The sequence below is a fragment of the Felis catus genome, chromosome B2 (assembly GCF_018350175.1).
Source record: "Felis catus isolate Fca126 chromosome B2, F.catus_Fca126_mat1.0, whole genome shotgun sequence".
Taxonomy (NCBI): Eukaryota; Metazoa; Chordata; class Mammalia; order Carnivora; family Felidae; genus Felis; species Felis catus.
This window is the reverse complement of record NC_058372.1, coordinates 86,133,992-86,157,118: the sequence shown is the minus strand read 5'-3', so window position 1 is coordinate 86,157,118 and position 23,127 is coordinate 86,133,992. Positions and strand designations below refer to the sequence as shown.

Genomic DNA, 23,127 nt, shown 5'->3' with positions numbered 1-23,127 from the left:
CAAAAATAAATAAAAACGTTAAAAAAATTAAAAAAAAATATTTATGTAATAACAAAAGTAACCTAGGTATAACGTGTGGTCTCTATATTGAAAGTTCCTAGCCAACCTATCCCATATTCTATGGGAATTGCAATGTCCCAAAAGATTTCTGAGAATTCCAAGGGTCTTATGAACTCCTGATTATTTAGTGCTCTCAGTTCCAACCCTGGCAATTAAAATGTTCTACCCATGTCTTATCTGCCGTAAATGTTCCCTTCCCTCTGCTTTAACCTAGATGTGAACTCAGTCTCTTAATTTTCCCCTGACACTTCACAGAGGCATAGTTAGCAGATATTTCTGAAGTTTTAGATGGAGAACTGTTATACTATAACAGAGTATACAAGTTAATATTGAACACAGATCATCACTTTCCTAAAATTCTTCGGGCCATCCAACACATCACTCATCCTCTCCTCCCTGAAGATTTACTGATAAATTTCCCTCACTTTGTCATGGAAGACAGCTCTACATCTCCAACTTCTGCACTGCACATAATGGAGATCTGATATCATGCATCCATAAAACCAAGGGAGCATATGCCAGATTTCACCAGTTAGCAACACAGAGATTTATTTTGAGATAGATGATATTCCAACATAAGAATGGAGAGATCACTATATTCAACTTGGGGGGAATGTAAATGACATTAATTTAAAGTCAAAAAGTTTAGGGGCGCCTGGGTGGTGCAGTCGGTTAAGCGTCTGACTTCAGCCAGGTCACGATCTCGCGGTCCGTGAGTTCGAGCCCCGCGTCGGGCTCTGGGCTGATGGCTCAGAGCCTGGAGCCTGTTTCCGGTTCTGTGTCTCCCTCTCTCTCTGCCCCTCCCCCGTTCATGCTCTGTCTCTCTCTGTCCCAAAAATAAATAAAAAACGTTGAAAAAAATTTTTTTTAAATAATAAAAAAAAATAAAGTCAAAAAGTTTAACTTAACATCTTACTGTGTTTCAAGTTCAAATATAATATGAATTTAAAAGAAGTGCTGAGACATACAAAATGAAAATAAAGATTAATTTTTTTAATAAGGAGATAAACTGAACAGGAAAGAAAACCAAAATAGAGGTAGTTGAAAACAAGTAAAATTGACTTAAAAATCTATAGAATGATCATTTATTTTATAAGGTAGCTAGAAATCTCAGGGCTAATGTGCATGGTTTTAAGTAAAAGTTTAGGGTGTGTTTATCTTTTTCTACTTATTCCAAGTACTTACTGACATAAATATTCACACAGTATTTTTTTCCTAGAGGAGCTGGTTTACTGTGAAGTGTTTTCTGTTTATAGTGTAGCTACAGGGAAATCATAGTCACTAAAAATAAAAATTTAAGACCAATTTGACAATAATAAATTCAGACTTTCCAGACATTGTTGTCTACTAATTCTTTCCCCAGAGCATATAGTTTGAAGTATAGTCTTAGAAATGCTTATGTCTGCATATTCAAAATAAAGATAAGTCATTAAAGGGAAAAGACAAGAAAAAATGCATAAAACAGCCATTATTATAGGTACAGTCTTCCACTGGCATTGATTTGACCCTGCTAATCAAAGTAAAAGTAAATTGACTTTTTTGGGGGTAACTGAATAAAACAATAAGTTCTCCTGGACACAGAAGGTATAAGTATTGTATCCTCAATTTTCCCCAAATTACTATGATGATGATGATGATGATGATGATAATGATGCAAGAACCTGTGCAATTCTTTATCACCTACTATGTTTCTCGATTCCTTTAAACATGTTTTCCACATTTGGATAAAACATTATCCATGGTATGGGAGATATCAGGGAGCCATAACAGAAAAACAGGTTGTCTGTCTTTCCATCCATCCATCCATCTTCCTCCATCCATGCATGTATCCAACTATCTGTCTACACTCTACCTACAATTCTTTGTAGGAGGTAGAATCTGAGACACATAGAATCATATAGATGTCCGCATTTAGGATGGTCAACACAAACACCAGGCCTTTGGAGCGTATCACACTTATGGTTCCACTCATACTATCCCATTACTCCTGAAATTACCTGACATCGTAAGCCTACTTTCCTTAACTGAAAAATGTGCTCAATGGTATTCTATTTAGAAATTCAATACCGCAAATATTTTTAAGCACCCATTATTCACCGAGCAGTACAGTAGGAAGTCTTAGTACAAAAGAGAGAGGTCTTATAAAAAATAACTTTTCTGAATAACTTCTTGAACAACAACAAAAAAGCAAAAATGCAATAGGCTTTTACTATGGTGGAAGGGGTTTAGATTAGAAAAAAGAAAGTAGTGAGAGCTCTAAGCATTGAAATATTTTCAATGTTTATTTATGTATTATATCAGATGCCAAATGGGATTTACACATAGGATGGGTCAGATTGATTTTGCGTGTGTCTTCTGTATGTACTATACTATTATTTGAAGGTATAGGATTTTTTTTCTATTGATGTATCTTTTATTGTTTCTCATCCTCTCATATTCAAGAGCTTTTCAAATAGCCTAATAAAGTATTTTCAAATTACCTAATAAAAAAAGTTCCCTTAGAAGCTGGCATTGTGATTGGAAAGCAATAGGGAGAAAGCTTGATTTATTGACAAGTGAGAGTATGCTATAAATTTTTTCCATATTAAAACTGCCTATGGATTATGAGATCACTTTTAGAAAAACTTCAGCCGCCAGGCATAGTGATACAAACACTGAAGGCAAGGATCACAATGTCCAAGGGTAGGTCTGCTTTGCTTTATAAAACGAATCTATTTCTCCTGAAATACTATGTATAAATCTAATGACACTGTACCAGGGAAGATTGTTATCTAAGAAAAGACATGATAAATGCTTCTGTGAGGCAAATGATAAGTTTATAATTAAAAAAAATCACTTCTCAGTTTATGTGTTTTGTGACTTTTCTTTGTCTTCATTCATTAGATTTCCTTAAAGTGAAAGCATACTGGTGTATAATAAACACAAGGTGGCCACATTGGCTTCCAATCCAGTAATCTAGGTAGGATTTTGAAGTTAACAGAAAATAGGTATTTCAAGTGAATTTTTTTTTTTGCTTTACATGTAAATAATACTTTTTTTAGTGGTGTACAATTTGTTAACATTGATTTTAAATTAAGGGAAAGACCTTGGTTATCTCTGGAAGTTAAGAAAAACAAGAATGTAACAAGAACAGTTTCATACAGTGTGGACTTCATGATGTGGTGTAAAGGTCAAGAATTAAGAGTTAATCAAGGTGTGTTCTACACAGATGCTCAGCCCTTCACTAGCTGCCTGCTTCTAGGCAAGTCACTTAACCTGGAAGAGTCTTCTTTTCTTGTTTGTAACTAAAGAATGTTATTTGAATTTCCTACTTTGTATGCTCCCTGTAAGGCTGAAATGTCTATGTGAACAAAGAAACCTTTAAACTCTTAAAGAAGTCTGAGGGGATTTTGGCCTTGTAATGTAATATCATTATGTTAGATAAAGTACACATAACCTTCGTTATGCCAATTTCAAAAAGGCATTACAGTTTTTTTGACCATTTATTGATTTTTTTTGTATCTGAACATATATTCATTTATGTAATAAAAACTACAGCGGGTCATAATGATTGTCAGGTTGCTGTGCCTCTGTGACAAGCAAGGCTGTTTTGCCAAATAATATGTCACCAAATGGCTCAATTTAATTTTAATTAAATTTAATTAAAGCATTACAAATTTAAACAACCATAATTTTGGATGGTTTAAGCAACAGGAATTGTTAAAAATGCAAATATATGTGAAGAGCTCTTATAATTCTCAAATTTTAAGTAATGAAGAACATTTTTATGACAAATAAAGAGCAGAGGTTCTTAATAACTCAGAATAGACAGACAAAAATGGCAAAATACACTTATATATGAGAAGAATCTTTCTAAAAGTAGATTTATCATTGACCAAGTATTTTTGTTAAGTTTATTTATTTATTTTGAGAGAGACAGAGACAGTGTGAGTGGGGGAGGGGCAGAGAGAGAAGGAGAGAAAGCGTCCCAAGTAGGCTCCACACTGTCAGCGCAGAGCCCAATGTGGAGCTCAAACCCACGAAACTGTGAGATTATGATCTGAGCTGAAACCAAGAGCAGGACGCTTAACCAACTGAGCAACCCAAGCACCCCTATCACCAACCAAGTATTAAAAGCTTACAATTCATTTTCAAAGATCTTTATAATAATTTATAGACATATAAATACATCTATAAATAACATAATAATTTATAGAAAAGTTGCCAGGATGCGTAGAGATTCCTTCACCCAGCTTGTTCCACTATCAACACAATCATAGTACATTTGTCAAAGCTAAGAACATTGGCAAAATAATATTAATTAGGCTACAGGTTTTATTCAGATTTCACCAATATTTCCACTAATGCCTCTTTTCTGTTTCAAGATCAAATCAAGCCTACCACATTGCACTGAGTCATAATATCTCTCTCATCTCTTTAGCTGTGTTTCTCAGTCTTTCATGATCTTGAAATTTTGGAGAATGTGGTAAAGTATTTTTTAGTACATGCCTCAATTTGACTTTGTGTCATATTTTTCTCAAGATTACAGTGGAGGTCTGGGTTTGGGGAAAGAATATCACAGAAATCAAGTGCACTCATCACATCACACCAGGGTACACGGGGTCGACATAACTTATCTTGGAGATGTTATCCTTGATCACTCGATGGAGGTAGTATCTGCCACAGTTTTCCATGGGAAAATTAACTTTTCCCACATTTCCATGCTCTCTGGGGCATAAAGACTACCTTCATGGGAAGGGAAAGAGGAGTTAAGCTTCACTTCCTCGTAGGTGGATGGGCAATATATATTATTTGGAATTTTTCTGTAAGGAAGATTTTTCCCTTCTCATTTATCTTTCTATTCATTTTTTACTTTTTTATCTTAATTTTATTTTTATTTTTTAAATATGAAATTGATTGTCAGATTGGTTTCCATACAACACCTTGTGCTCATTTGCATCAGTGTGAATTCATTAACATTTATTTTGTTCATTAGGTTATAGCTTAATATAATCATTCTATTGCTCAAAGTATTTCAGTTTTGATCACTGGGAACTCTTTCTGGTTAGCTCCTGTGTCCTTTGACATGCCCCAGTAACTTTTTTTTTTTGCCACTTTTTCACACTCTGGCACTAGAAGATACTTCAGTCTTATGTTGTATTTTTCCTGCCATATCTCTTAGGGCCTTGGGTTTTGTTTTTATTGGAGAATGGTATTTAGTAACTAAAATCTGGGCATGAGGTATGCTCAGTGCTACTATGGTGTTAAAACTTTTCAGTAGGTAGAGCTAATAAATATTAAGTATGTATACCCATGTATGCACATATATCCACGTTTATTTTTTTTTTTAATTTTTTTTAACATTTATTTATTTTTGAGACAGAGAGAGACAGAGCATGAACGGGGGAGGGCCAGAGAGAGAGGGAGACACAGAATCGGAAGCAGGCTCCAGGCTCTGAGCCATCAGCCCAGAGCCCAACGCAGAGCTCGAACTCACGGACCGTGAGATCATGACCTGAGCCGAAGTCGGATGCTTAACCGACGGAGCCACCCAAGCACCCCACCACGTTTATTTTTATACCTATCTGCAGGTATATTAAAGTGAAAATGAGTTCATGTTGATAGATCTGTCTCTAACCTAGCACTATAAGGTTAATTGTAGCTAATTCCCTTTGCTTATTTGTAACTTCTTTCACTGACAATGAAAACCCTAACTTCCATTGTCAACTATTTATTTATTCATGTGTTCCACCCTAATATGCATGTGAAGTAGTTACATAATTACTAACCTGCACTCTTGTGGGGGGAGAACTATCAAATAGTATACAATGTCTATATATAGTTATTTTCTCTTTAACATTATTCATTTTAGTGCTTGTCCTGTCAAAAGACTGTTCCCCAAAGTTACTGAGGCTAGATCCCTTTTCCCCATGGAAAAAGAGGTTATGTCTTACAGTTGTAATTTGGTTAGATTCATATGTCACCGTCTGTACTCCATCTTGGGATATTTCAATATCCTATTTATTTTCTTATTTTAAATTTGCATGCTGTATAGCTTACTCTGTGTTGTACAGTCCTATAGGTTTTGATGAATGCACAATCATTTATCCAGAATTGCAGTACCATGCAGAACAGTTCTAGCACTCCCCAAATTTCCTCACACTATCACTTTATTGTCAGCTCTCCCATATCTGTAAACCTTGGCAACCACTGATCTGTATCCTGTTTCTATATTTTGCTTTTCCTAGTATTTCATACACATGGAATCATACAATATTCAGTCATTTGGGTCTGTCTTCTTTCACCTAACAAAATACATTTAACATTCATATTGCATAAATCAACATTTCTTTAAAAAATTCTTTTTTATAGTTCAGTAGTATTTCATTGAACAGACATCCTATAATTTGTTCATCCATTCACCAACAGAAGAACATTTTGGTTATTTTGATGTCTTAGCAATTACAGATAAAGTTGCTCTAAATATTTACATGTAGAGTTTTGTGTAAAATAAAATTTCAATTCACTTGGGTAAATATCTAGGAATGGGATTACTGAATCATATGGTTAAGTGTATATTTGACTTTACAAAAATCTGGCACACAATTCTCCAAAGCGTTGGCACCATTTTGAACTCCTATCAGCAATGAATGAGAATCCCTGCAGTTCTTGCATGGTCACCAGCATTTAGTATTGTCAGATTTTTAAAATTTTTTTATCCATTATAATAGGTGTCTAGTAGTATCTAATTGTGGTTTTAATTTGCATCTCCCTAATGACTAATGATGTTGAACATCTTCCCATACATCTTTTTGGCAAATTCATCTTTACCCATTTTTTTTTCAACATTTATTTATTTTTTGGGACAGGGAGAGACAGAGCGTGAACAGGGGAGGGGCAGAGAGAGAGGGAGACACAGAATCGGAAACAGGCTCCAGGCTCTGAGCCATCAGCCCAGAGCCCGACGCGGGGCTCGAACTCACGGACCCCGAGATTGTGACCTGGCTGAAGTCGGACGCTTAACCGACTGCGCCACCCAGGCGCCCCTTTTTTTTACCGATTTTTAAACTGAGTTGTTGGTTGTCTTTTTGTTAAGTTTTAAAAAGGGTTCCTTATAATTTGTGAATACAGATCCTTCATCAGACATGTGATTTATAGGTCTGAAGTTTATATTTTCTTTCTTTTAACAGTATATTTCATAGAGCCATTTAAAAAAACAATTATTTTACTCTTTGCTTTTTAGTCACTCATTGTAATGAAAAGGGCTGTGATCAGGTAATTCCTTCAGTTACAACAGAGCATTTATACTGAAGCAAATTTAAATCAAACAAATTCCAATGTGCATTACAACTTCAAGGTTTAGACCTTGTATATTTTCTTATCTATAATCTCTCATGGATCAGATGAGACTGGCTAAAATTTCATTCTTGGTCAGAAGTGTAGAATTTGACTTTTTTTTTTCTCATTAAAAACTTAAAGTTATAGGCTTCATTGGTGTGCTCTGAGATAAACCTACATAATTCATTAGGTAGCGGAATTATGGCATTATGTCCACATTTCTCTGGAAAAGAGTTGTCCAACATGGTAACTATTAGCCACATGGGTCTGTTGATTACTTGAAATGTGACTAGTGTGACTGAGGAAATAACTTTTAATTTTGGTTAATTTAAATTTAAAAATGGATACTCAATTTAGTTATTGGAATGCTTTAAGTATGTGTGGGACAACTGGGCTTTGTGGATCTACTTTTTCAACTGTAAATTATATGAAATATAAATACAGATCAAGTATGCCCAATAAAATGTAGTATCCCAACTGATATGTGCTTTAAGTACACAAAGGATTTCAAAGAGTTAGTATGGAAAAAAAAGGATGTAAAAGGTCACAATATTTTTTTACATCAATCACATGTTGAAGGTTATATTTTGAATATAGAGGCTTAATATAATATATTATTAAAATCCATTTTACTTGCTTCTCTTACTTTTCAAAAATGTGGCCACAAGAAAAATTTAAATTACATCTTTGCCTCACATTATATTTTTATTAGATGACATTGCTTTAGAATCACATATTGTATATTAAATTATATTTTGTGTCAAAAAGCATTCAGTGCTCTGAAATGGCATGCTAATAACCTACCCACAATTATTCCAGCCCTCACAGTATAATCAGTCCCACCTCATCCTCCTGCTTTTGTAGGGAAAGATCAGCCTCACTAAGTTCCAAATCACATGTGATAGATGTTAGATGCTCAGACAGGGGCTCCAGCAAGGAAATGGCCAGGAGAATGGAGAGTAAGGTTTAGGATGAGTATCACAGGTCTGACAGTATCAGGTGTTGTTAAGGAACAGAATCTCCTGATGGCCTAACCATGCCATAAGTTTTGGGAACACTTCTGATTATGAATGGGTCTAGTTCATGGCTTTTCTTTCTTTTTTTTTCCCCCGTTTTTTTTAAAGTTTATTTTGAGAGAGAGAGAGAGAGAGCGCGCGCGCGCACAAGTGTGTGCAAGCAGGGGTAGGGGCAGAGAGCTAGGAGAGAAAGAATCCCAGGCAGGCTCTGTGCCATCAACAGAGAGACCCACATGGGGCTGGATCCCACAAACTGAGATATTATGACTTGAGCCCAAATCAAGAGTCTGACACTCAACCAGTTGAGCCACACAGGAGCCCCATGGCTCATTTTTTTGTGAGGAAAAGGTAGTGGGCTGCCTCTTCTCCTTCCCTGTGAGTTAGTACTTTCAGCTTAGTACTTAACTCAAAAACAGCAGTCTCCCAGCCTTTCATTCCCCTCTTTACTTTTCAGCAATGCGAAATTAATAGTAAGAGTTCCCTTTACCAAGCAAAGACTAGTTTTATTCTCCCTTTTTATGTAGCTTATTAAAGAAATTGTATACACACATACACACACACAAGTGATTTAGTGGTGTAGGTATTATGTTGCCAAAACTAAAACCATTTTTTGGAAAGATAACTAATATAGAAAGAAATTGACCTGACCTTGAAATGATACTACATATCATAATTTTAAAAAGACAATTCAAGAAATTTTAATACTTTAGCATAAAATTCTGCAAGTCTAATATTTTAAAAAATTACAGAAAACTAAAGAATAGTATAGAAATATTGGGGATATTAAGTATAATATTTATTAAAAATAAAACTAAACCTCAAAGGCATATTATTCTACCATGATAGACAATTATATTAAAATTAACTTTGATACAATGTTAAATCTAAATTTATAGAATATCTCTACATATAAGATAAACTTCTACAACTATTTTATACTTTGGATGGGTTTTAACTTATAATAATTCTGAAATAATCCTAGGTTACCTATAACTTCTAACTGAACATATTTCTGTCACAATCAAGCCAGCATCAAAGTAAACATATACTTACCATATGGAGAACATACCATGGGAAGCACATAAACAGTTGTTAAGCTACTCAACTGTATTATAAAATTCTTGAATTATTACATTCTAAGCCTGTTGGGAAACAAAGAAAGAAAAAAAGTATGTTAGTTAAATGTGCTGGTTGTACTATACATGTAGTTAAATAACCAAAAGAACACTAAAAAAAATCACATACCTCACACACATAGATCTTTCTCTATATGTTATTGTGCCCTTTGCTTACATAAATTTATTATTTCATTTAAGTTTTAGAAAAATGCTATTGAATTGTGCAAGTCATTTGAATATACAACAAGAGAAATATTATTAAAAAGAATGAATGGTACGTTTGAAACTCTAAGGAAATAACATATCTTGTTAACCAAATATATTTCATGGTCTCTATTTTTTATGTTTTCCACCTACAGAATAAATGGTATTCATAGCACAGAAAATCAAAAACAACAAAAAAAATAAGACAAAAGGTTACTGAATCATCTGGTTGTCTATAATTATCTGGATGCTTAACAAACTAAACACCAAAATAATGAGATTATCTGTCCAAATGTCTTAAATCTTCATGTTGATGTTTGCCAGCTGGTATGGTCTGAAATTTTGTATCCGTCTGACCCCCAAATTCATATGCTGAGATCCTAATGCCCAAGATGATGGTATTGGGAGGTAAACAGGATTAGCGCCTTTATAAAGAGGACCCAGACAGTGCCCGAGTCCTCTTCATCATGTGAGGACACAGTGAAAATACGGACGTCTGTGAACTAGAAAGCCCTTACCAAACACTCAACTGCCAGCATCACAGTCCTGGACTTCCCAGTCTCTGGAACTGTGCGAAATAAATTTCTGTTGTTTATCAGCCACCCAGTCTATGGTCCTCTGTTAAAACAGCTCAAATGAACAAAGATGCTTGCCGACAAACCTGATGGGCTATAATTACAGGCAAATGTTTTCAAACCTGATTGAATTATTTATTCTATAATGAATAAAGATTTTATTTATTTATTTATTTATTTATTTATTTATTTAAAATTTCTTTTAACATTTATTTATTTCTGAGACAGAGACAGAGCATGAACAGGGGAGGGGCAGAGAGAGAGGGAGACACAGAATCTGAAACGGGCTCCAGGCTCCGAGCTGTCAGCACAGAGCCCAACGCGGGGCTTGAACTCACGGACAGTGAGACCACGACCTGAGCTGAAGTTGGACACTCAACCAACTGAGCCACCAAGGTGCCCCATAAAGATTCTATTTAATACAAAGTGGGGAACTGACCCATGACATGACCCCAGCTGAGAACAAATATAGTTGAACTATGGAATAATTTAAAGTAAAATAAAAACCGAATTTAGTTTTCTCTTTAAGACAGTGCCTCCTCAAATTGGGGTATATGAATGTATTCCCTGTCAAAAATGTCTTTTTGCTATAGAACATACTCAGTAAACCTCTCATGCTTAGAAGATACTAAGAGTGGTGGTTAGGAATTCTGTACTCAGTACGTATACCCACATGTACACACACACACATGCACACACATACATCAGACCCATTGTATGTTCCTCAAACTCCTAACCCATTTTTTCCCCAAGGTCAGTAGAGTTTAAAGCAAAATTCAGCCATATATCTTTCTAGATTATATATAACCTTGGCTTATACTTAATAAAAAATACTCTTTTCTCCTAATTTAGTATTCCACCTCCTTGCTTATTTACGCTTGGATTCAAACACATTAAAGATAATCAAAATATGGAGTCCAGATCTGGCATTTGTCTTGTCTTTACAATCTTAACTAATTATTCTTTCTAAAAGACATAAAACATAGTAGATGAATAGCTTGCCAATATTTTGCAGCAGCTGTTGAAGGTTTTTTAGGTGTGTTTGATTGACATTTAACCATCACAGCAATATTTAAAAAAAAAATTTTTTTCAACGTTTATTTATTTTTGGGACAGAGAGAGACAGAGCATGAACGGGGGAGGGGCAGAGAGAGAGGGAGACACAGAATCAGAAACAGGCTCCAGGCTCCGAGCCATCAGCCCAGAGCCTGACGCGGGGCTCGAACTCCCGGACCGCGAGATCGTGACCTGGCTGAAGTCGGACGCCTAACCGACTGCGCCACCCAGGCGCCCCACAGCAATATTTTAAAGTGGGTTTTATTATCCTCATTTTACAGGGTTTTGATATTTCAAACAAATCATCTATATAAGAAGCTGGAAAGTATAGCTGGGGTCAAATCTAGACCTGACTTAAAAAAAGTCTTCACTTGCACATGGTTTCCGGGACACTGTTTAAAAATTATTTTTAACGTTTTATTTTATTTTTTGAGAGACAGAAACAGACAGAGCATGAGCAGGGTAGGGGCAGAGAAAGAGGGAGGCATAGAATCCAAAGCAGGCTCCAGGCTCTGAGCTGTCAGCACAGAGCCCTATGTGGAGCTCAAACACACCGATATGAGATCATGACCTAAGTTGAAATCGGACACTCAACTGACTGAGCCACCCAGATGCCCCTCCTGGACACTGTTTAAAAGATAATTTTGTTGGGGTGCCTGGGTGGCTCAGTTGGTTAAGCATGACTTCAGCTCAGGTCATGATCTTGCAGTTCATGAGTTCTAGCCCTGCGTCTGGCTCTGTGCTGACAGCTCAGAGCCTGGAGCCCGCTTCAGATTCTGTGACTCCCACTCTCTCTGCCCCTCTCCAATAATTTCAAATTGACTCTCAATTTGAAAAAAAAAAGTAATGAAATGTTTTGTAAAATCAAATTTCTATGTTGAAACCATATATAACTTGGGCTTAGAACTGGTAAACGAGCAAAATGACAAACACAATTATTACATACAACATGTGTAATGTGTTGCTTATAAATCTGCACATAAAAGATCAACATATTTAATAAATTAAGAAAAATAGAGAAGGCTCATTCATACCTATCTCAACTGGTTCCAGACTGTTATGATATTAGAGCATCTGTGCAATTTTTTTTTATGATTTTTGTCTGAACATGAAATGTGATTCTTGCTTCGTTTTTACCATCCAAATCTTACTTGATATTTGCAAAATGATTTTTGCAGGTAAGTCAGAAAAATCAAACATTTAGACTCCTATCTAGAATGAGAGCAAATAATGAGAGCCAGCAAGTGGCCTGGGTTCCTTTATCTATTTGGCAACTCCGATTTGTGTGTGTGTGTGTGTGTGTGTGTGTGTGTGTGTAGGCATGTGTGTATTTCCTAAATCATGGCTATGATTTACTTAGCTGAATAAATAACACTTAAGTTATGGAGTTATTATTTTTGTTGATAGAGTTTTATCTAAAGAAGTTGTTGTCTTTATACTCTTTTTTTGCATTACATGTAAGGAAACAATTATTCTCTTCCATTCTCTACATTTCTGTCTAAGCCAGTCAAATGATGATACGGCATTTTCTTCTTTTGCTTTCCTATATACTTGTCTTTCTTCCTAGGGCAGTCAAGGCATCTGCCTGATGTGGGGTGGAGGGAGGATGGGACCCTCACTTTCTGTCATTTAAAAGATTATTTTGACATATGGCTTAAAGCCAGGCAGTCTTGAGAAAGAAAAGATTTCCAAATACCTTTAGTTCTCTTGTATATATAAAGACTAGACTTTGTGGATTAGTCTACTATTGGAGGTCTTGCTGAGATCCAGAGGTTTGGTAACTTAAGCATGAAACAAAATGATTCATTTATTTTTACTTTTCATCTTGATGTTTGTCAGCAAGCATAAATGACTATGTTTGCATATAATTATATGTAAAGGTGTTTGAAATCACAGTGAAAAAGGCTTCGTGGTGCACATGCGGCAAAGGCACAAGACGTGCAGAGAAAACAGCATCGTGAGTGGGGAAAGTGCCTGCCAAGGCTTGTGTTTTCTCCTCCCAGCTTCTTGAGGCCAAACTTCCCGGTGGAGTAGCTTTAGAAACTCCTAGATGAAGGAACACTCAGCGTTTTTGCTTATGCTTTTAGGAAGAGATTGCTGTGCTTAGTAATCCCATGCCAACATGTGGTGACCCGATAGCATCACAAGAGTCCTAAGGCTGGAATAGGCCCAGTTGACAATCCTAAAATCTCCCTACGTTATTTGTGGCATGGATAATGCGTTGAGAACAAAATGGGCTTGCTGGGAGCAAAATGACTCAGCCACAGAGGTTTTTGTGGTCTTCTGCTTTAACCAAGCGTCAGTCTGAAGACAGAAGTAGGAATGTATGTAACAGCAAAGACTGGTGGACCCGAATGCCAAGATCTGGCGCAGACTGAATTAACAGGGCCGTTTGGCACACGATGCTGAGAACTAGCTGACAGTGAGAGATGTCAACAGCAGAGTGGTCCACAGCAATGGGTCTGAATTGTCATCTTGAGCAGAGGCAATCAGGGAGGGGAAGCTTCATGAAGGAGGTTACATCTGAGCAATGGTAAGGACTCGGGCCCCATCTTCAGGACTGAGCATTGTAAGGAGAGGGGATACGAGGTCCAAAGGGCCAGGAAAGGAACAAGCACAGCATGTGCAAAGAGGGAAGAAAAACATCCCAGGGTGCCTGTGGTGTAGTAATCCAGGGCACAGTAGTGTCGGGGGTGGGGGTTGGTGGGGGAGTAAGGGTTGAGAGGCAGATAGCAGCCAGGCGATGTTGGGTCTCACTGACCATTGTAAGGAGTCCAGTCTTTATTCATGGTACAGTGGAGATAGGAAGGTTTTGACCAAGAGACTAGCATGATCTGATTAAAATTTTCAAACATCATTTCAGATGTTCTGTAAAACATTTAGTAGAGAGGCGAGCCCAGAAGCAGCAGCCACTCTAAAGGTAACTGTAGCGGTTGAGTTGAGAGATGATGGTGGTTAGAAATTTAATGGCAACGATAATGCAGAGAAGTGTTTGGATTCGGGACATATTTGAAGTAAGTATAAATCCTATCCATTAATTTCACCATTTCACAAACACAGATGCATTTTTTAAGTCATCACTATAGGGTGAGCCATTTTTGTTATTGTTGCTTTACAAAGGATCAACTTGAAAAATAGAAGTTCCATAGATATTTATGAAAGATATTTCAGTTAATTTGGGTAAAATTTACCAAAAGGCAAAACTATGGAGACATTTGTTTTATGTAATGAAAAAATATATTGTTGAACCAATTGACTAAAGATAGTATAAATTATTAAGAAAATCACTATATTGTTCTTATAAATGAAAGAATGGGAAATAGACAAATGGAGCATTACTTTTCTTAGAAAGAAGAAAACTCTCAAGGACTCTGAATGATGTTAGAAACATTTCAGATATATCCCAAATTGAATTTCATTGATAAGAGTAAGTTCCTTAATTCAATTCAACAAATGTGATTAAAGGACATTGAATTTTGAACAAATAAAGACAATCCCTTCATGCAGTTTATAGTAATAAGTAAGATTTGCTTCCAGAAGAGGTCACCGAGCCAATTCCTGTGGCTATACTTTAAATGGAATTTTACGACTTCAGAATTACTAGTCTGGATCCTTAAGCCCTTTTTCATTCAACATACATTAAAAAAATGTGTTATATATAACAGCTGCTAGGTGCTATGGCTAAAAGCATGGCCCAAATACTCTCCTGTCCTTGAAGAGCTCCTGGTCAAGAGGAGGAAGGAAAGAAAGAGAAATGAAGAAATTTGTACTAAATGTCTGGCTAGGGGCACAAATGTAGCAGCATGCAATTTTACTTGGCTGAAGCTTGATAGAAAATAGGTTGTGTAAAGTGCATGTTGAATGATGACGAGGCTGTGCTGTATGAACACAGATAAGGAATACAGAGATAATAGTTTGGGATGAAAAAGTAATCTGGCTTCAGCAGAGCAGAGAGATAGGCAGTGTGATGAAACACACGCAGGACATAGCAGAAGAAAGCAAGGGCCAGCCATTGGAGGATCTCATGCTTGAACCTCATTAACATTAATAATATTACCACCTAGTCATAAAAGAGTGCTCACTATATACCAGACATAGTTTTAAGGGTTTTATATGCATAATCTCATTCTATCAACAAGCCTATGAAATATTACTCCAGTTTTAGAGAAGGGGAATATGAAGCCCAGAAAGGTTAAACAATTTGTCCAAGGTCACCCAGCTTGTCAATGATGCCGTTAGACTGCAACACAACCAGACCATTCCACAGCTCCACTCTTGGCCACACAGTTCTGCCTCTTGAGATCAACATGGGATAGTTTAACCATAAATGATTCTCTTTTTTTTGCATAATTTACGGGGAAAAGGAATACTTTTCCTCACAATGCAAAACGTTGGTTTGTTCTTTATATTAGAAATGGAAATAAGCATCCCGAAATTAAAAGCCTAGAACAAGTGAGGAGGAAAGGGGAAAAGAAGGGAAATGATGTTTCTTGAGCATTTTACCACGGGGCAAATTTACTGTATGGTTAGATGGTTGAATGGTCACCTTCCTTCATCCATATATGTGCAGAAGCTGGAAAAAAAAAGTGGTTACAGGAGAGGTATATGCTTTGTGCTTGCTATTGTAACTCCTTGATTATTTTCATGGTCTGAATTCTTTCCCAGGTTAGGCTTTCCTCTTCTTCCCTTCCCTCTTATCCAAGAGGGCTTGGATGATCTGCCCTGACCCTTACTCCTTCTGGGAGGATGATGTACATCTGTGTGAACTGCACAATACAGGATTAGGGGGGAGGAAGAGAGAGGTAGCCCAGAGTGTTGCAGACTCTTCTACTTCCTGAGCTGCCATAGGAGACAGGGATTAGTAGCACTTAGGACCGTTACAAAACATCAGTGTCTTCAGGACTTAAAATATACTTACGCTTAGATACAGGTTAGTAATTGCTACAATAGAAGAGGCATGAAATTAGGCCATAGTTTATACATCTATTTTATCCATAGAATATTTTAAACATACGCTTTTTGAGGGAGGGAGGGTTGCTTTACTCTCTTAAAACCCGGCGAACCCTTCAGGGCAAACGATTGAGCGTCTCCCACCTGGGGCTTGAAACAGTACTGTAGATCTCGTTGGGCATTCTTCCCAGAACATTCGTTTTACTCAAAGGTTTGGGGAAAAGAAATTTAGTCTAAAATAAATATATATCATCACTACAGTGCAGAATGCACATACATTTTTTAAAGATTTATTTATTTAACCAAATGTATTGAGGCCCTACTATGATAGATGCTGTTCTGCTTTATTGGGATTTTTAAGGCAGTTATTCCTTACATATTTATGGTTATCTTATGTTGCTTTGTGTGAGAAGAATGTACTATGTTTTAACATGTGTATGGGGAATCTCCCCCCCCAATTTTATTGAGAAATAATTAACACACATCACTGTATAAGTTTAAGATGTACATCACGATGATTTCATTTGCTTCTGTTGTGAAATTATTACCATAATAGGTTCAGCTAACATTTATCTTATCATATAGATACAATTTAAAAAGAAAGAAGGAAAATCAAATTCCTTCTGATGAGAACTCTTACAGCAATGTTAGCGACAGTCATCACATTGTACTGTACATCCTTAGTGTTGATTTTTCTTTTCTTTTTTAAATTGAAGTATACTTGACATACAATGGCATATTAGTTTCAGGTGTACAACACCATGATTTGACATTTATACACATTACGAAATGCTCACCATGAAAGGTTTAGCTGCTGTCTGTCACTTTACAAATTTATTACAATAGTATTGACTCTATTTCCTATGCTATACTTTACATCCAATGACTTATTTATCTTATAACTGGAAGTTTGTACCTTTTGAAGCATTTTTAATGTTTATTATTTATTTTTGAGGCAGGGGGAGGGGCAGAGAGAGAGGGTGACACAGAATCCGAAGAAGGCTCCATGCTCTGAGCTGTCAGCACAGAGCCTGATGCGGGGCTTGAACCCATGTGATCAGGACCTAAGCCGAGGTGGGCTGCCTAACCAACTGAGCCACCCAGGCACCCCGGAACTTTGTACCTTTTGACCACTTTCCTCCCATTCACCCGACCCCCACCCTCTGCCTCTGGTACCCAAAGTCTGATCTCTTTTTCTGTGTTTGTTTTTGTTTGGTTTTGTTTAGATTTAACGTGTAAGTGAGATCGTTCATACGTGTAAGTGAGATCGTGTTTAGATTTAACGTGTAAGTGAGATCGTTTGGTTTTGTTTAGATTTAACGTGTATGTGAGATTGTCTTTCTCTACCTGACTTATTTTACTTGGTATAAAGCCTTCAAGATTCATTCATGTTGTTGCAAATGGTAGGATTTCTTTATTTTTAATGGCTGAATATTTATGGCTCACAACTTCTACTTCTACTTCTTCTTCATCTATATCCAATAATGAACGCTTAGGTTGTTTTCACATCTTAGCTATTGTAAATAATGCTGCTATGAACATAAGGATGCAGATATGTTTTTACATCCTTTGGATATATTCCCAGAAGTGGAATTCTTAAGTCCTATGGTAGTTCCACTTTTAATATTTTGAAGATCATCCATGTTGTCTTCCATAGTGGCTGTACCAGTTTGCAATCCCACCAGCAGTGTACAGGGTTCCCTTTTCTCCACATCCACGCCAGCACTTACCTCTTGTCTTTTTGGTGATGGCCGTTCTAACAGGTGTAAGGTGATATCTCATTGTGGTTTTAATTTGCATTTCCCTAATGACTAATGATGTTGAGCATCTTTTCATGTATCTGTTGACCTTTCATATATCTTCTCTGGAAAATGTCTGTTCAGTCCTTTGCCGATTTTTAATTGGGTTATTTTTTTCATATTGAGTTGTATAAGGTCTTACGTATTTTGGATATTAACCCCTTATCATATATGCGGTTTACAAATATTTTCCCCCATTCCATAGGTTGCTTTTCATTTTGTTGACAGTTTCTTTTGCTATATAGAAGGTTTTTAGCTTGATGTAGTCCATTTGTTTACTTTTTTTGTGCTTTAGGTGTCATATCCAAAAGATCATTTCCAAGACTCATGTCAAGGACCTTCATTCCTATTTTCTCTTCTAGGAGTTTCATAGTTTCAGACATGACATTTAAGTCTTTAATTCATTTCAAGTTCTTTAAAATTTTATTTAAATTCCAGTTAGTTACCATACATGTAATCTTAGTTTCAGGTGTACAATATAGTGATACAACATTTCCATACATCACTCAGTGCTCATCACAAGAAGTGCACTCCTTAATCCCCATCACCTATTTAACCCAACTCCCCACCCACTTCCCTTCTGGTAACCATTAATTTATTCTTTATAGTTAAGGTTCCATTTCTTGGTTTGCCTCTCTTTCTCCCCCCACTCTTTGTTTCTTTGTTTTGTCTCTTTAATTCAACATATGAGTGGAATCGTATTTATCTTTCTCTGACTGACTAATTTCAGTTAGCATACTACTCTAGTTCCATTCATGCCATTGCTAAAGGTAAGATTTCATTCTTGTTTTTAATGGCTGAGTAATTTCAAGGTAATTTTGCCAGTGGTGTAATAAAAAGGTTCAGTTCTTTGCATGGAAATGTCCAATTATCCCAGCACCATTTATTGAAGAGACTGTCTCTTCTCCATTGACTATTCTTGGTTCCATTATCAAATATTAGTTGATCATATATGCTTTGGTTTACTTCTGAGCTCTCAATTCTGCTCTATTGGTTTGTTTTTTATGTTAGTACCATACTGTTTTGATTACCACAGCTTTATAGTATAGACTGAAATCAGGAAGTGTAATGTTTCTTTCTTTGTTCTTTTTCAGGATATCTTTGGCTATTTAGGGTCTTTTGTGGCTCCATATATATTTTAGGAGTGTTTTTTTTCTGCTTCTGTAAAAAAAAGGTATTGGGATATTTAGTAGGGATTTTATTGAATGTATAGATGACTTTTTGTATTACTGGCATTTTAACAATATTAATTCTTCCAATCCATGAACACAAGATACCTTTCCATTTATTTACATCTTTGATTTCTTTCACCAATGTTTTGTAGTTTTCAGTGTATAGGTCTTTGACTTTCTTGGTCAAATTCATTCCTAAGTATTTTAATGTTTTCGATGCTATTGCAAATGGATTTTATATATTACTTTTTTTTGGAAATTTATTGTTAGTTTATGGAAATGCTACTGATTTTTGTGTTAATTTTGTATCCTACAACTCTACTGAATTCACTAATTAGATCTAACAGTTGTTTGGTTGTGTTTAGAATTTTCTATTTATAAAATCATGTGATCTGCAAAATAAAAAGAAAGACAATTTCACTTCTTCCTTTCTAATTCTGATATCTTTTCTTTCTTTCTTTTTTTTTTCTGCCTGATTGTTCTTGCTAAGACTTCCCAGTACCATGCTGAATTGGAGTAGTGAGAGTGGGTGTCCTTGCCATGTTCCAGATCTTAAAGGAAAAGCTTTAACCTTTTACCATTGAGTATGACGTTAGCTGTGGGCTTACCATATATGGAATTTATTATGTTGAAATACATTCTATGACTAATTTGTTGAGTTTTTATCATAAATGACTGCAAAATTTTGTCAAATGCTTTTTCTGCATTTATTGAGGTGATCATGAGTCTTTTCTTTCATTCTGTTACTGTGGTGAATCACCTTGATTGATTTATGTAGGTTGAATCATCCTTGCATTCCAAAGATAAGTCCCACTTGATCATGTTGAATGATCCTATTAATGTGCTGCTGAATTCAGGCTCCTAGTATTTTATTAGAATTTTGGCATCTATATTCATCAGGGACCTTGGCCTATAGTTTCCTTGCTAGTAGTGTGCTTTTCTAGGTTGGTATGAGGATATTGCTGGCATTATAAAATGAGTATGGGAGTGTTCCCTTTTCTTTGATTTTTTGGAAAGAGTTTGAGAAGGATTGGTATTAATTTTTCTTTAAATGGTTGGTAAAATTTACCAGTGAAGCCATCTGGTCCTGGTTTTTTTTCTTTATTGGGAAATTGTGGATTACTGATTTAATCTCCTTACTAGTAATTGGTCTATTCAGATTTTTTATTGCTATGGGGAATCTTTTTATGGAACTTAATTTGAATACTTTGCTTTCAGAAATTGGACAAATAAATGATGAATGTTTTGATGTAGACCAGGGATTAGCAAACTGTGCACTGAAGAAGCAGATGGTAAATACTTAAGGCGTTACAGTCCAAAGGTAAAGTCAAGGATTTCTATAGTACTCATCTTTTATACAGTTTCTGTCACAATTCCTCAATTACATTCTAGTGTGAAAGCAGATAAATAATAGAAAAACAAATGGCTGTGGCTGTGTTCCAATAAACTCTTATTTGCAAAAACTAGCAGCAGGTCAGATTTGGCCCATGGACCATATTTGCCACCTTCTGGTTTAGACCATAATGAATCTTTTTTTGTTTGTTTGTTTTTTAATTTCACTGAGATATGGGTCTTAAACTGGTTTCATTTTTCCTATCTTTAAATTGAGTCAATAACATTTAAGCACTCCATCTCTTCACTTGTCTAGCTCTGGTGGGGGAGAGGGAGCTCTTCAGGTAATTAAGTCAATGAGAGATAAACCCTGATTTGTGATGTGACAGGCCAAGGAAAGACAGGCCAGTTGGTAGCCCAGGGGCTTGTGAGGGACAGGATGAGCACTGGGCTGAGCTCCAGTGGCCCCTCCCAAAAAGCAAGTGCACTTCCTGGTTGTTCAGATGGTGTTTTGATTTCTGATCCTACCTGTTAAAACCCTCCTTGGAAGAAGAATCTGGAAATGGGAGATAAGAATTAAAGTCAAGAATAAAGATTGCATGACACTTATATCCATCCTCAGTCACACTCATCCAGAAGGAGATGCCTCACTGGGACCAAAGATGGGATACACGCCAGGAACAGATGGTTAGTGACAGTAGTTATTTTCTTTCTTTTCTTTTCTTTTCTTTTCTTTTCTTTTCTTTTCTTTTCTTTTCTTTTCTTTCTTTCTTTCTTTCTTTCTTTCTTTCTTTCTTTCTTTCTTTCTCTTTTCTTGCCTATGGCAATAACAAAAAATGGACACTTTTCTTTATAACCACATGTTGTAAGGATGTTCAGTGAGATTGAGGGAGATGGGATAAGGGAGGGTTTTTGATAAGCTGTCTTTTTCCTCTGGACACCCTCCTCCTCCCGATTCTGACAAAATTGGAGAAGGCATTGAGAAGACAGAAGGAAAGAACTAAAGGAGGGAACGAAAATGGAAGAGAAGGAGCAGGAGAGAGAAAAAAAGAGAGGAAGGGAAGAGAAATCTGTGAATATTTCTTTTGGGCTCCAAGCATGCTGCCTGCTGTCTTTGGCTAGGCTCCCAGAACTCTGGGGGCATTGGGATGTGGTTCATGCTTTCTCTCTTATGTCCCTTGGATGACTTCCTCTGAAAGAAGTTGACAGCCACTGAACAGGTTCTCCCAGTATATTGCAAAGCCTAAAGAACACCAGTATTGAAAAGGTTAGAGTCCACTGGTCTGTCCTCTTTAATTCTGGCTTCTCAAACTTTAATAAGCATAAGAATAATCTGGATGGCTTATTCAAAACAGATTCATGAATTATCTTCCTAGAGATGCTGATAAAGAGGTTTAGGGTAGGGAACAGAATTTCCACATATAACAAGCTCTCTGCTTCCCAGGAGAATTTGTTGCATATGTTTGGGGAATCACACTGTAGAGAGTCACAGCTATGTCAGTTCAGAGTGTTCAAAACAGTTGACTAAAAGGCACTATGGAAACTCATGATTACTTAAATAAATATTAAATTTTTTTCTTGAGTATAAATTAACTGCATGAAAAATAAATGGTTCACTATAAATTTTAATTATAAAATTTAAACTGTAGCCTTTTAATTCAGACCAAAGTCTCTTGGGATATCAATAATCAAAATAATAAAGTTTAGCATAATACTTCTTTTTGTAATCAACAAAGAAGAAATGCTAATCCTAAAAAAATGTAAATGGGTATTTTATACCATGGCAACTTAATCTAGAGTAATGTATTCCCTCTCTTCTAAAGTTGTGTTAAAACTGATGAATGGGGGCGCCTGGGTGGCGCAGTCGGTTAAGCGTCCGACTTCAGCCAGGTCACGATCTCGCGGTCCGTGAGTTCGAGCCCCGCGTCAGGCTCTGGGCTGATGGCTCAGAGCCTGGAGCCTGTTTCTGATTCTGTGTCTCCCTCTCTCTCTGACCCTCCCCCATTCATGATCTGTCTCTCTCTGTCCGAAAAATAAATAAACGTTGAAAAAAAAAATTAAAAAAAAAAAACCGATGAATGATTTTTAACATCAGAATTTCTTATTAAATTTTGATTGTCAAACAAATACTATTCTGAGAAAAAAAATCCATTCCAATTTTAACTGCAATTGCTACATTAAATACAATGATTGGAGCTGTGTATTGATCGCATATAATTTATGAATAAGCCAAGCTATTTAAAAAAGAATATATATTTATTGTTCAGAGTATGGGCCAATTTTACAACAAAGTTGTACTATGAAAAGCAGTTTGTATATAAGGCAAAACATTTTGTCTTAAAATGAATTCACTTGCTTTTGAATAATTTTAAAATGTTAACTTTAGGATTTTAATGGCCTAAATAAAGTTGCCACATTCTCCTGTCCTTACCCCACTCAGGGACAAGTGTCCCATGATTGTGGATGCATACTCACTCACGGATTCTGTGTCTCCCTCTCTCTCTGTTTCACCGCTGCTCACGCTCTGT

At 36.3% G+C, this 23,127-nt stretch overlaps 1 protein-coding gene across 2 annotated transcripts in view; it reads right to left on the bottom strand.

Annotated features, from left to right (window-relative positions):
• The window catches only part of FUT9 (fucosyltransferase 9), a 210,227-nt gene that overhangs the window by 96,757 nt on the left and 90,343 nt on the right, over positions 1 to 23,127 (bottom strand). For both annotated transcript variants that reach the window (XM_019830970.3, XM_006944368.5), the window contains one exon: positions 9,447 to 9,535. In XM_019830970.3, the coding sequence (XP_019686529.2) occupies positions 9,447 to 9,465 (19 nt within the window). In that variant the 5' untranslated portion in view covers positions 9,466 to 9,535. The remainder of the gene's footprint in view (positions 1 to 9,446; positions 9,536 to 23,127) is intronic.